This window comes from Pan troglodytes, chromosome 7 (assembly GCF_028858775.2).
Source record: "Pan troglodytes isolate AG18354 chromosome 7, NHGRI_mPanTro3-v2.0_pri, whole genome shotgun sequence".
Lineage (NCBI taxonomy): Eukaryota > Metazoa > Chordata > Mammalia > Primates > Hominidae > Pan > Pan troglodytes.
The window spans coordinates 7,501-23,316 of NC_072405.2; the positions used below are offsets into that span (position 1 = coordinate 7,501).

A 15,816-nucleotide genomic window follows, 5' to 3' on the forward strand; every position below is an offset into this window, starting at 1 on the left:
AATGTCTACACCGCTGTCTGTATAAACATGGAAATATCTACACTGCTAGCTGGATAAACATGGAAATGTCTACACTGCTATCTGTAGAAACATGGAAATATCTGCACAGATATCTGTATAAAGATGTAAATATTTACACTGATATCCGTATAAACATGTAAATACACAACTATCTATGTAAACATTTTAATATCTACACTGCCAGCTGTATAAACATGTAAATATCTACATCGCTGTTTGTACAAACATGTAAATATTTACACTTCTATCTGTATAAACATGGAAATATCTACACTGCTATCTGTATAAACATGGAAATATCTACACCACTACCTGTATAAACATGTAAATATCTACACTGCTATCTGTACAAACAGGTAAATATCTACACCGTTATCTGTATAAACCTGTAAATATCTACACCGCTATCTGTATAAACATGTAAATATTCACACTGCTATCTGTATAAACATGTAGGTATTTACACCGCTATCTGTATATACATGTAAATATTTTCATTGCTATCTGTATAAACATGTAAATATTCACAGCGTTATCTGTATAAACATGTAGATATTTACACGGCTGTCTGTATAAACATCTAAATATTTTCACCGTTATCTGTATAAACATGTAAATATTAACACCGCTATCTGTATAAAGAAGTATTTATACCGTTATCTGTATAAACATGTAACTATTTATACTGCTATCTGTATAAACATGTTAGTATTTATACCGCTATCTGTATAAACATGTAAGTATTTATACCGCTATCTGTATAAACATGTATTTATACCGTTATCTGTAGAAACATCTAAGTATTTATTCCACTGTCTGTTTAAACATGTAAGTATTTATACCGCTGTCTGTATAAACATGTATTTATACCGCTGTCTGTATAAACATACAAGTATTTATACCGCAGTCTGTATAAACGTATAAGTATTCACACCGCTGTCTCTGTAAACATATATGTATTTATACCGCTATCTCTATAAAGATATAAGTATTTATACCGAGAATTGTATAAACATAAATATTTATAGCGCTATCTGCATAAACATATATTTATACACATATATGTATAAACATATAAATATTTACACAGAAATCTGCATAAACATATTTATACAGATATTTGTATAAACATATAAATATAATTATCTGTATAAATGTATAAACATTATTTGTACAGTCATCTGTATGAACATACAAATATTTATACACATATCTCTATAAACATGTAAATATTTATAGAGATATCTGTATATCCATGTAAATATTATTTATACAGATATCTGTATAAACATATAAAAATACAGATATCTGTATGAACATATATTTTCCCAGATATCTGCATCAACATAGAAATCTTTTCACAGATATCTGTATAAACACGTAAATATTTACACACATATCTGCATAAACACGTAAATATTTACACACATATCCGTACAAACACGTAAATATTTACACCGATATCTGTATAAACATGCAAATATTAACACCGCTATCTGTATAAACATGTAAATATTTACACCGCTATCTGTATAAGCATGTAAATATTTACACCGCTATCTGCATAAACATGTAAATACACTGCTATCTGTATAAACATGTAAATATTTACACCGCTATCTGTATAAACATGTAAATATTTACACCGCTATCTGAATAAACATATAAATATTTACACGGCTATCTGTATAAATATGTAAATATTTACAGCGCTGTCAGTATAAACATGTAGATATTTATACCGCTCTCTGTTTAAACATGTAAATATTTATACCGCTATCTGTATAAACATGTAAATATTTAGACCGCTATCTTTATAAACCTGTAAATACTTATGCCGCTATCTGTATAAACATGTGAATACCTATACCGCTATCTGTATAAACATGTAAATATTGATACTGCTATCTGTATAAACATGTAAATATTTATACCGCTATCTATATAAACATGTAAGTATACCGCTATCTGTATAAACATGGTACTGTTTATACCACTATCTGTATAAACATGTAAGTGTTTATACCGCTGTCGGCATAAACATATAAGTATTTATACCGCTGACTGTATAAACATATAAGTATTTACACTGCTGTCCGTATAAACATATAAGTATTTACACTGCTATCTGTTTAAAGATATAAGTATTTATACCGATATCTGTAAACATGAAAATATTTATACTGATATCTGTATAAACATATAAATCTTTATACACATATCTGTATAAACATATAAATATTTACACAGAAATCTGTATAAACATATAAGTATTTATACAGATATTTCTATAAACATATACATATTTATAGTTACCAGTATAAACATATAAATATTTATACAGTCATCTGTATAAACATACAAATATTATTTATACAGGTATCTGTATAAACATGTAAATATGCAGATATCTGTATAAACATGTAAATATTATTAATACAGATATCTGTATAACAATATCAACATACAGATATCTGTATGAACATATATTTTCGCAGATATCTGCATAAACACAGAAATATTTACACACACATCTGTATAAACCTGTAAATATTTACACCGATATCTGTATAAACACGTAAATATTTACACCGATATCTGTATAAACATGTAAATATCTACACCGCTATCTGTATAAACATGGAAATATCTACACCGATATCTGTATAAACATGGAAATATCTACACCGCTATCTGTATAAACATGGAAATATCTACACCGCTACCTGTACAAACATGGAAATATCTCCACCGCTATGTGTAAAAACATGGAAATATCTACACTGCTATCTCTATAAACATGGAAATATTTACACCACTATCTGTATAAACATGGGAATATCTACACAGCTATCTGTATAAATGTGGATATATCTACACTGCTACCTGTATGAACATGGAAATATCTACACTGCTACCTGTATGAACATGGAAATATCTACACCGCTACCTGTATAAACATGGAAATATCCACACTGCTACCTGTATGAACATGGAAATATCTACACAGCTATCTCTATAAACATGGGAATATCTACACTGCTACCTGTAAAAACATTGAAATATCTACACTATCTGTATAAACATGGAAATATCTACACCGCTATCTTGTAAACATGGAAATATCCACACCGCTATCTGTATAAACATGGAAACATCTCCACCTCTATCTGTATAAACATGGAAATATGTACACCGCTATCTGTATAAACATGGAAATATCTACACCGCTATCTGTATAAACATGGGAATATCTACACCGCTATCTGTATAAATATGGAAATATCTACACCGCTATCTGCATAAGCATGGAAATATCTACACCGCTATCTCTATAAACATGTAAACTTTTACACCGCTGTCTCTATAAACATGGAAATATCTAAACCACTATGCCTATAAGCATGGACATATCTACACCACTGTCTCGATAAACATGGATATATTTACACCGCTATCTCTATAAACATGAAAATATCTACACCGCCATCTCTATAAACTTGGAAATATTCACACCGCCATCTCTATAAACATGGAAATATCTACACCGCCGTCCCTATAAACATGGAAATATCTACACCGCCATCTGTATAAACATGGAAATATCTACACTGCCGTCTCTACAAAGATGGAAATATCTACACCACCATCTGTATAAACATGGAAATATCTACACTGCCGTCTCTGTAAACATGGAAATATCTGCACCGCCATCTGTATAAACATGGAAATATCTACACCGCCGTCTCTATAAACATGGAAATATCTACACCGCCATGTGTATAAACATGGAAATATCTACATCACCGTCTGTATAAACATTGAAATATCTACACCCCCATCTCTATAAACATAGAAATATCTACACCACAATCTCTATAAACATGGAAATATCTACACCACCATCTCTATAAACATGGAAATATCTACAACGCCGTCTCTATAAACATGGAAATATCCACACAGCTATGTCTGTAAACATGGAAATATCTACACCGCCATCTGTATAATCATGGAAATACCTACACCACCATCTGTATAAACATGGAAATATCTACACCATTATCTGTATAAACATGGAAATATGAACCCCGCTATCTGTATCAACATGGAAATATCTGCACCGCTATCTGTATAAACATGGAAATATCTACTCTGCTATCTGTATTAACATGGAAATATCTACTCTGCTATCTGTATAAACATGGAAATACCTACACTGCTATCTGTATAAACATGTAAATATCTACACAGATATATGTATAAAGATGTAAATATTTACAGTGATATCTGTATAAACATGTAAATACACCACTATCTATGTAAACATTTTAATATCTACACCACTATCTGTATAAACATGTAAATATCTACACCGCTATTTGTACAAACATGTAAATATCTACACCACTATCAGTATAAACATGGAAATATCTACACCGCTACCTGTATACACAGGTAAATATCTACACCGCTATCTGTAGAAACAGGTAAATATCTACACCGTTATCTGTATAAACCTGTAAATATCTACACCGCTATCGGTATAAACAAGTAAATATTCACACCGCGATCTGTATAAACATGTAGGTATTTACACCGCTATCTGTATATACATGTAAATATTTTCACCGCTATCTGTATAAACATGTAAATATTCACACCGCTATCTGTATAAACATGTAGATATTTACACCTCTATCTGTATAAACATGTAAATATTTTCACCGTTATCTGTATAAACATGTAAATATTAACACCGCTATCTGTATAAATATGTATATATACCGTTATCTGTATAAACATGTAACTATTTATACTGCTATCTGTATAAACATTTTAGTATTTACACCATTGTCTGTATAAACATGTATTTATACCGCCGTCTGTATAAACATGTATTTATACCGCTGTCTCTATAAACATATATGTATTTATACCGCTATCTCTATAAAGATATAAGTATTTATACCGATAATTGTATAAACATAAAAATATTTATATCGCTATCTGTATAAACATACATTTATACACATATATGTATAAACATAAATATTTACACAGAAATCTGTATACACATATAAGTATTTATACAGATATTTGTATAAACATATAAATATTTATAGTTATCTGTATAAATATATAAACATTATTTGTACAGTCATCTGTATAAACATAGAAATATTATTTATACAGATATCTGTATAAACATGTAAATATTTATAGAGATATCTGTATAAACATGTAAATATTATTTATACAGATATCTGTATATCCATGTAAATATTATTTATGCAGCTACCTGTATAAACATATAAACATACAGATATCTGTATGAACATATATTTTCACAGCTATCTGTATAAACATACAAATATTCTCACAGATATCTGTATAAACACGTAAATATTTACACACATATCTGCATAAACACGTAAATATTTACACCGATGTCTGCACAAACACGTAAATATTTACACCGATATCTGTATAAACACGTTAATATTTACACCGCTATCTGTATAAACGTGTAAATATTTACACCGCTATCTGTATAAACATGTAAATATTTACACCGCTATCTGTATAAACATGTAAATATTTACACCGCTATCTGTATAAACATGTAATTATTTACACCGCTATCTGCATAAACATGTAAATACACCGCTATCTGTATAAACATGTAAATACACCGCTATCTGTATAAACATGTAAATATTTACACTGCTCTCTGAGTAAACATATAAATATTTACATGGCTAACTGTATAACCATGTAAATATTTACAGCGCTGTCTGTATAAACATGTAGATATTTATACCACTATCTGTTTAAACATGTATTTATACCACTATCTGTATAATCATGTAAATATTTATACCGCTATCTGTATAAACATGTACATATTTATACCGCTATCTTTATAAACATGTAAATACTTATGCCGCTATCTGTATAAACGTGAATACCTATACCGCTATCTGTATAAACATGTAAATATTGATACTGCTATCTGTATAAACATGTAAATATTTATACCGCTATCTATATAAACATGTAATTATACCGCTACATGTATAAACATGTTAGTGTTTATACTGCCATCTGTATAAACATGTAAGTGTTTATACCGCTGTCTGCATAAACGTAAGTATTTATACCGCTGACTGTATAAACATATAAGTATACTGCTGTCTGTATATACATATAAGTGTTTATACTGCTATCTGTTTAAAGATATAAGTATTTATACCGATATCTGTATAAACATGAAAATATTTATACTGATATCTGTATATACATATGAATATTTATACACATATCTGTATAAACATATAAATATTTACACAGAAATCTGTATAAACATATAAGTATTTATACAGATATTTCTATAAACATATACATATTTATAGTTATCAGTATAAACATATAAATATTTATACAGTCATCTGTATAAACATACAAATATTATTTACACAGATATCTGTATAAACATGTTAATATTTATACAGATATCTGTATAAACATGTTAATATTTATACAGATATCTGTATAAACATGTTAATATTTATACAGATATCTGTATAAACATGTTAATATTTATACAGATATCTGTATAAACATGTAAATATTTATACAGATATCTGTATAAACATGTAAATATTATTAATACAGATATCTGTATGAACATAGATTTTCGCAGATATCTGTATAAACACAGAAATATTTACACAGATATCTGTATAAACATGTAAATATTTACACTGATATCTGTATAAACACATAAATATTTACACCGATATCTGTATAAACATGTAAATATTTACTCCGCTATCTGTATAAACAAGGAAATATCTACACCGCTATCTGTACAAACATGAAAATATCTACACCGCTATCTGTATAAACATGGAAATATCTACACTGCTATCTCTACAAACATGGAAATATCTACACTGCTACCTCTATAAACATGGAAATATCTACACCGCTATCTGTATAAAATGGAAATATATACACCGCTATCTCTATAAACATGGAAATAGCAACACCGCTATCTGTATAAACATGGAAATATCTACACCGCTATCTGTATAAACATGGAAATATCTACACCGCTATCTGTATAAACATGGAAATATCTACACCACTACCTTTATAAACATGGAAATATCTACACCGCTATCTCAATAAACATGCAAATATCTACACCACTATCTCTATAAACGTGGAAATATCTACACCACTATCTCTGTATACATGGAAATATCTACACCGCGATCTTGTAAACATGGATATATCTACACCGCTATCTGTATAAACATGGAAATATCTACACCGCTATCTGTATAAACATGGAAATATCTACACTGCCATCTGTAAAAACATGGAAATATCCATACCGCTCCCTCTATAAACATGGAAATATCTTCACCGCTACCTCTATAAACATGGAAATTTCTACACCGCTATCTGTATAAACATGGAAATATCTACACTGCCATCTGTAAAAACATGGAAATATCCATACCGCTCCCTCTATAAACATGGAAATATCTTCACCGCTACCTCTATAAACATGGAAATATCTACACCGCTATCTGTATAAACATGGAAATATGTACATCACTAATTGTATAAACATGGAAATATCTACACCGCCATCTGTATAACCATGGAAATATCTACACCGCCATCTCCATAAACATGGAAATATGTACATTGCCATCTGTATAAACACGGAAATATCTACACCGCCGTCTGTGTAAACATGGAAATACTTACACCGCCATCTCTGTAAACATGGAAATAACTACACCGCCATCTCTATAAACATGGAAATATCTACACCGCCATCTCTATAAACATGGAAATATCTACACCGCCATCTCTATAAACATGGAATTATCTACACCGCTATCTGTATAAACATGGAAATATCTACACTGCTATCTGTATAAACATGGAATTATCTACACCGGTATCTGTATAAACATGGAAATATCTACACCGCTATCTCTATAAACATGGAAATATCTACACCGCTCCCTCTATAAACATGGAAATATCTACACCGCTACCTCTATAAACATGGAAATATCTACACCACTATCTGTATAAACATGGAAATATGTACATCGCTATCTGTATAAACATGGAAATATCTACACCGCTATCTGTATAAACATGGTATGTACCTGTTATTACAGGCACACGCCACCACACCCAGCTAATTTGTGTATTCTTTTTGTAGAGATGGGGTTTTGCCATGTTGGCCAAGCTGGTCTCAAACTCCTTGGCTCCACTGATCTGCTCACCTTGGCCCCGCAAAGTGCTATGATTACAGGCGTGCGCCACTGCGCCTGGCCATGTTATGTGTTTTTATCACAATTTTCAAAATCAGTTAGAAAATCTGCATAGTTTACAGGCAGATTTGTCATACTATTTTATCTTAGAAAAGGGTGGAAGAGACAATATCTCAGTTTATTCATAAATAAAATGGTAATAATTCATTTATATTTGTTCAAAATTATAAAAACTATTTGACTAAGAATAACTTAATAGTAGGCCCTCATTTAGGACATTTAAAGAATTTATCAAAACTTCCCCTCTAATCATAAACGACATGACTAAAATGACAAAGTTGAACTTAGAGGAAATTCAGTATTCCCTAAAGATACTCATTTTGTGTAATTAATTAGGTTTTGTATAAACTCTTACAAACACTACAACTTATATAAGATCATAAGGGGATTCGAATGCCTTCCGATGAGCAAGTCTGAACACCACCACACCTTCCATTGTATTATTTTCCATCTGTGATGCATGATATAAATCCCTGGCTAGGTTGAGTTAATTACTGTCTCATCTTATGCACGAAGTGAGTCAGCTTTGATTTTATGACTTTTTTAGTCTAGATTAGATAGTTAATTGGTGGTGTATTTGTACATTAAAAAACCTTTTTTTCTAGATTAAAAGAATACATATTAACCTCACTGGATTTCTTAAGTCCTAGAATTTCTTCACAAGGTTGACATAAAACAAGGGTTTCAATACTCTCTCTGTGTTATCTGTCTGTTCTAAGCCCTTAATATTATCAAGACACTTGAGAAATATGATGGTACAGTCAATTCACAGGCTACTCCATAAAGAACAGGGAAGGGAAAGATATTTCAAAGTGTTTACCCTTCTGATCTTATGCTTTGCTCATTCAGACACAGATTAATTTTTCTCCTCTCAGACTGTATCTTTGGCTGAGAAGTCCATTTTTAAATTAAATAGTTTGTCTTTGATCCATTTAGGAAAAGCCATTGAATTGGCAGGTAAAAACCAGGACACAGGGGATAAAAGTCTCATTTGCATTAAGATAGGTTTTCTCATGAACTCCGCATATTTTAATAGTACTAATGTTGTATGTGCATTTTGGCAATGGCAAAATTTGAATGAATTAATTTGACAGTATTATAAAGCTACCTCCCTAAACATTCCCTATTTTATAGTGTCAGGAGTACAGATCAAAGGGAATGGATGGAAAGAGCTACTAAATGCTACTCCCAGAGTCAAGTAAAGTTTGTGAAAACGATAGTTTTGAATCCAAAACATTAATCTAAAGACACTTACCACTTACTGGGCCTGGCAGAAAATGCATTCTGATTCTTCCATTACAATTTTCTGTATGAATAACTGTTACATTTAGAAGTTGCCCTAACTCATGTTGAAAATATCTAACTATGATGCTAGGCTGTGCTACTTAGAGATTACACTTGTATTTTCTATTTTGTGGCAATATTTAAACAAATTTTAAGAATCCACCTACCACAGGATGCTTCATCTGATTTGTCAGGGCAGTCATATTTAAAATCACATTTCTGCATTTTTTCGATGCAGTGGTCATCAGACATGCAGACAAATTCATTGTCTGTGCAGTTGCGTGGAGGTAATGTTACAGGAACTGACGTTTCTGGTGGAGTTGGGAGGTCTGCTGGCAAATTACCTTGATAAGAAATAATATACAGGCATCATTTAGCAGGTTTTCTGGTTTTCTACTTCTTTAGAGATTTTACACAATGAAGCTTTCTAAATATGCCTCACAATATCATAGAGAATAGTGGGTAGTATCAGCTACTCTGCTAAAATAAAATTGAGGTTCTTCTTTTTAGTAACAGTAAATAACTAAACATCTTCGATCATGAAAAATGATGAAGGTACAGATGGAAATTATTGGAAAGCTATTCAGAGCTCACCAAATCAATGGGAGGCCCAAGGCCAGGGCTTAGAGAATCAGCAGGAACCAAGGGAGTTTCAGATTCTGGAATTAAGAGCCAGAGTAAAGATCTAAATAACTTTCTAATTTACTAGGTAAATAACCTTTGTCCTTCCACTGCTACAATAAATCTAACATCTCCTCATCTTTGTTTAACATATTTTCACTTATTTAAAATTCAAGGTTTCAGGAAAGAGTCAAACCTGAAATCCTCATCTAGAAATTTTATACAAGACTACAATTTCTGAAATTACTGAGGATGGAAGACATTTATACATGATGACTGATTTATAAGTTATTCAATAAACATGTATTGATAACATGTCTGTGCCATACACGTGGTAGATGCAGGGAATCCACGCTGTGGAGAAAAAGTTAAATATTAAACCTGAACTAAATTGAACATGGACACAAAGAATGATCACGAAGTCCCAGAACGGGTTGTGTGAGCCCCTTCAGGCTTTCATCCAGTGTTGTTTAGAAGAAATCTCTATTTCAATCTATTCCTATATGTTAGTTATTGAAAAACAACAGACAGTCACAAAACAAGTCAACCTTTTTGTGTTCCTTGGGCCCAGTCACAAAGGACCCTTGTGAATGGACCTCATGCCATACAACTCATTACAAAAAGAGCTAGGGTCCCAGGCTGCTCCGAAGCTTCATGAGACCTCTCCTCCTCTGTGCATGGATGACTGGCCAACTCTGCAGCCTAGGCCACTGCTTCCGGGCCTAGTGGTGAATCCTCCATTGTCTGGTGAGTGCAGTGTCCAACTCTGGAGCCCAGGCTGTTGCTTCCCAGTTTGGTGGTGAATCCTCCATAGTCTGGTGAGTGTAAATATGTATATATTTTTCCCTTCTCCCTTTCCCATTGCAATTTACTTATTATATCATTTGCTTATTATATAAATTTGCTTATGTTAATTTGCTTATATCATTTGCTTATTATATCTGCATTGCTATTTATGTGGGATAAAGCTTGTTTACCCTTAAAGGTATTGTGTGTGTGTCTTTCCTTCTCTCCTCGTGCGTTTTCTGCACAGAACACAAGTCAAATATGCCATCTCTGCCATTAAATAGTTTACATCTAGTGGACAAGGCAGTCAGATGTATCTTTCATTACAGGTATTTGGGATAAATTTATGGTAAAAATATAACTCCAGGGAAGCAAGAATGGTATCTTTCATCCCTGCATCCATAGCACAATTCACAGACCATGGCATATGGTAGGTATACTGACATTGACAAGTGAATAAATGGACAGATAGATGGATGGATGGATGGATGGATGGATGGATGGATGGACGGACGGATGGATGGATGGACGGACGGATGAATGAATACCAGAGTGGATGAATGAATAAAATAACAAATGGAAGATTTCACAGTGTATTGAAAGAAAACAGAGGAAAACCAAATATCAGATGGGAGTCAAATAAGATGCCTTGGCAAACTGATGCTTAAACTGACTTTCAAAGGTTGATGAGCTCATCTTGCTAGGTGAAAAAGAATACAAAGTCTTTATGGGCAACGAGAAAAAACTTGTGTGAATGCATGGAAATACATTAAACTGTTTTTTTTATTTTAAATACTGTGAGAATTTAACACGATAATATCTGGTGATATGATAATAAAGCATGCGTCTGATTGACTCATTAGATATGGAACTGGAGAGTAGACAGTTACCATAAAGAGCCAGCTGAAATCAACTTGGGAGTCTGAAATAAACACACAAAAATATGGAGAAATAACAAGATATAAAATGTCTATTTCAGGATGTACTTTTTGGCATCAGTGTGAAGCATGAATTGTGGGTTGCTCTAACACTGAAAAAAAAATAATAGTTAGAATAGTTAACCTCTTTCTTTAATCCAGTCAACTAATAAACCAAAACAGAGATGGTTTAAAGGAAAGAGCAAAAATCTGAGCAATACTAAACGTCCAGTATCTGGAGGACTGGGGATTTACATGCTGTTGGGAATCTGGGGAAAGTCCAATAACTAGTAGTTTATTTCTTAGCTCAAATGCAGAGGCAATTAAGACCTAAGATGGAAGATAGATCAAAATATCAACTTTTTATTGATATAGCTAATCCTGAAGAAAATTTCCTATTTCTGTAGACAAGTGGTCTTCTAAAATGTGAAACCCAGAAATAAGACCCCGAACTGTGTCTTCCAGGCTACCCTGTGTGAAACTATAGCAAGGAAGAGTTGACCAGATTTCATATTTCCTCAGCTAGTAAACATTAAAAAGAAAAGAGGAGGTGAGGGACCAGGCATGCATACTCAGATTCTTCTTGAAAACTCACCAATCCATTGTTGCTCTTCCTTCCTCTGGGAAGGAATGAATAAGAGGATGAAGAGAGACCAGGAATATTAGGCTGCCAGATACAGCTCAGTCTACATGAGAGATTAAGACCAAGGAAATAGTATTCTGATCCCATAGGGGTGAGTTTGAAATGATTAATCGATTGTTAAGTAAATGAGCATTCTATTCCCCAAGATCAGATATATAAAACATAGAAGAGGAGTCAGTTTTTAGGGATAAGAAATATTTTCTCACCAGGTGTGGTGGCTCACACCTATAATCCCAGCACTTTGGGAGGCTAAGGCAGGTGGATCACTTGAGCTCAGGATTTTGAGACTAGCCTGGGCAACATGTTGAAACCTCATCTCTACAAAAATAAAAAACTACAAAAATTAGCTGGGCATGGTGGCCCACACCTGTAGTTCCAACTACGTGGGAGGCTGAGGTGAGAAAATCACTTGAGTTGGGGAGGTTGAGGCTGCAGTGAGCCGAGATCACACCACTGCACTCTGGTCTGGGTGACAGAGTAAGACCCCACCTTCCCACCCCCCAACCCAAACAAAAAATAAAAAATTAAACAATCAAAATAAAATAAATGTAAAAAGAAATATTTTCTATCCTAAAATAGAAAGCCAATGACAACAACACACAAAAAAGGAGATCCTAACAGGTTGGAAACTTTATCTCACATCCAGTTGGATATACTCACGTCTAAGTCATTGAGCAAAAATAAGAACCCAATTAGAGGTGAAAGTTATTACCTTCCATAGAAATCTGATGAATCCAAAGTTATAATAAAATGTGAAAAAAAATTAAAAAGACAATCATTTTATCATTTCTGAATGCCGATGACTTTGAAGATCTTGAAGGACAGAGTTTGAATCAGAGAAAGAAAAATTCGCTAGCCTTGATGAAAAATTATTTTCAAATAAATCTATAATGAGATTATAAAAATCACTTCTGAGGGAATTTGCTGAGAACTGCAAAACATTCAATGGCCAGGTTGATGGATATTTTATGTGTCTCAGGGGAATATATGGAACAAATTTCTTTGAAAATCATCCTTTTAAAATGTTTAAATACAAGGTCTTAAAAATAATCTTCTAATTTGATCGCTAAATTTGTTGTGCCATTTCAGAGCATAATTTACTTACATAATTTTACTGAAAAAAAATATATAATTAAAATGCATTAGAAGATGCATGTAAACTTTTTATTTGTATGTCCTATATCAAAAATGGCATCTGGAAAGTGACGTATTTCTTCAAAGTTTCAATGAAAGTTTTCCTTTAACCAAAGCAGGATGTCAAGTTCTTTCACTTTAGCACATGCTCATCCAAGCTGGTTTGTTCCATATTTAGATAATAAAGTTTTAGTTTAAGACAAAGATTTTAATTCCACAGAGATGACTGTCATTTGCACTGAGAAAAATGTTCTATGCTCCAATTTAGGCAGCCATTTTGAAATGCATTAATTTCAAGAGAGAATGGGTAAATTTGTGTTCCAAGCTCAGGGTAAATACACATTACTAGAACAGTAAAAGTCTTAAAAAACAGTGGATCACACATGTTTTCCTATTCTTCACAATTGCTGTATATTATGTATATTTATGGAAGTAGACATTTACAATTAATCATCTTACCTTAATACACAGAAACTTCAATAAACAGCTAAATGGAAACACATATATGATGTTCTTCACTGACTGTACTACTTTAAACTTGCTCGATAATACACTTCTAGTCACAAATACCTAGGATTTACTGATTTCTGATTTTATTTTTTATTTTATTTTTATTTTTATTTTTTGAGACAGAGTCTCGCTCTGTCGACCAGGCTGGAGTGCAGTGTCACGATCTCAGCTCACTGCAAGCTCCGCCTCCCGGGTTCACACCATTCTCCTGCCTCAGCCACCTAAGTAGCGGGGACTACAAGCGCCCGCCACCATGCCAGGCTAATTTTTTTGTATTTTTAGTAGAGACGGGGTTTCACTGTGTTAACCAGGATGGTCTTGATCTCCTGACCTCGTGATCCGCCCGCCTTGGCCTCCCAAAGTGCTGGGATTACCTCACCCGGCCGATTTCTGATTTTATTATTCTTCCTTCAAGAGAAGAACATTTCAGGGCAGGACAGAAGCCCAGCGAATTGAGTGTCAATAACTTTGCATTTGAGACAAAGAAGACATCGACTGAACTGCTTCAGATTCAATTACATCTTTTCTTTAAAAAAATGACTTTAATTATGAATAACTTTAAACATTCATACAAATTAAGAAAATTATATAATAGATACATGACTCCACCACTAAGACTAAGTAAATTGTTATTATAGCATTGTTTCAGATCCTTATATTAACAAATAAATGAGGAAGAAAGAATAGAAAGAAAGAAAACCTTTCTATAATGCTCAGACCTCATTCTTCCTCTTTCTACCCCTTCACTAATGCCTTCAGAGGGACCCTTATCCAAATACTAGTTTGTACCAATTTGTATTTTCTCATGTTTGTTTTCTAATTGTTTTTATTGTGGTAAATAGTATTAAGGCTATTCACAAGGTTGTACAACAGATCTTTAGAGCTTTTTTTAATCTCAAAAACCAGAAACTATATCCATTAAACACTTGTTCTCCTTCCTTCCTCCCTCCCCCCAGCTCTCGGCAAGCACCTTTCTACATTTGTTTCTATGATATTGACTACCTTAAATAATTCATATGAGTTGAGTCCTACAATGGTTGTACTTTCCTGACTGGCTTATTTAGCTTAGCATGATGTCCTCGAGGTTAATCCATTGTCTTAGTCAGTTCAGGCTGCTATAACACATTACACACTGAGTGTCTTAAACAGCCATTTATTTATCTTAGTTCTGAAGGCTGGGAAGTGTAAGCTCAAGGTGCCAGCAGAAGTGGTGTCTGGCCCACTTCCTGGTTTGCTGACGGCCATTTTCTCCTTGTATCCTCAAATGGTAGAGAATAGGGAGAGAAAAAGCAAGCTCTCTCCTGTCTTTTTATAAAGGCATTGATTCCATCCATGAAAGCTTTACTCTCCTGACCTAATTATCCCCACATACAAATACCATGACGTTGGGGGTTGGAATGTCAACATATAAATTTTGGGAAAATATGTTCAGTCCACAGCATCTATGTGGTAGCATGTGATGGGATTTCCTTCCCCCTTAAGGCTGCATGATATTCCATTGTACGTATATACCACATTTTCTTTATCCAAT

At 33.0% G+C, this 15,816-nt stretch overlaps 1 protein-coding gene across 1 annotated transcript in view; it reads right to left on the minus strand.

The window, feature by feature from the left end:
• Positions 1 to 8,870: 8,870 nt before the first annotated feature.
• LOC134810802 (MAM and LDL-receptor class A domain-containing protein 1-like) overlaps positions 8,871 to 15,816 on the minus strand; it is a 52,228-nt gene continuing 45,282 nt past the window's right edge. Inside the window, exon 3 of the mRNA XM_063816835.1 lies at positions 8,871 to 10,018. Within this exon, the coding sequence (XP_063672905.1) occupies positions 9,798 to 10,018 (221 nt within the window). The 3' untranslated portion in view covers positions 8,871 to 9,797. The remainder of the gene's footprint in view (positions 10,019 to 15,816) is intronic.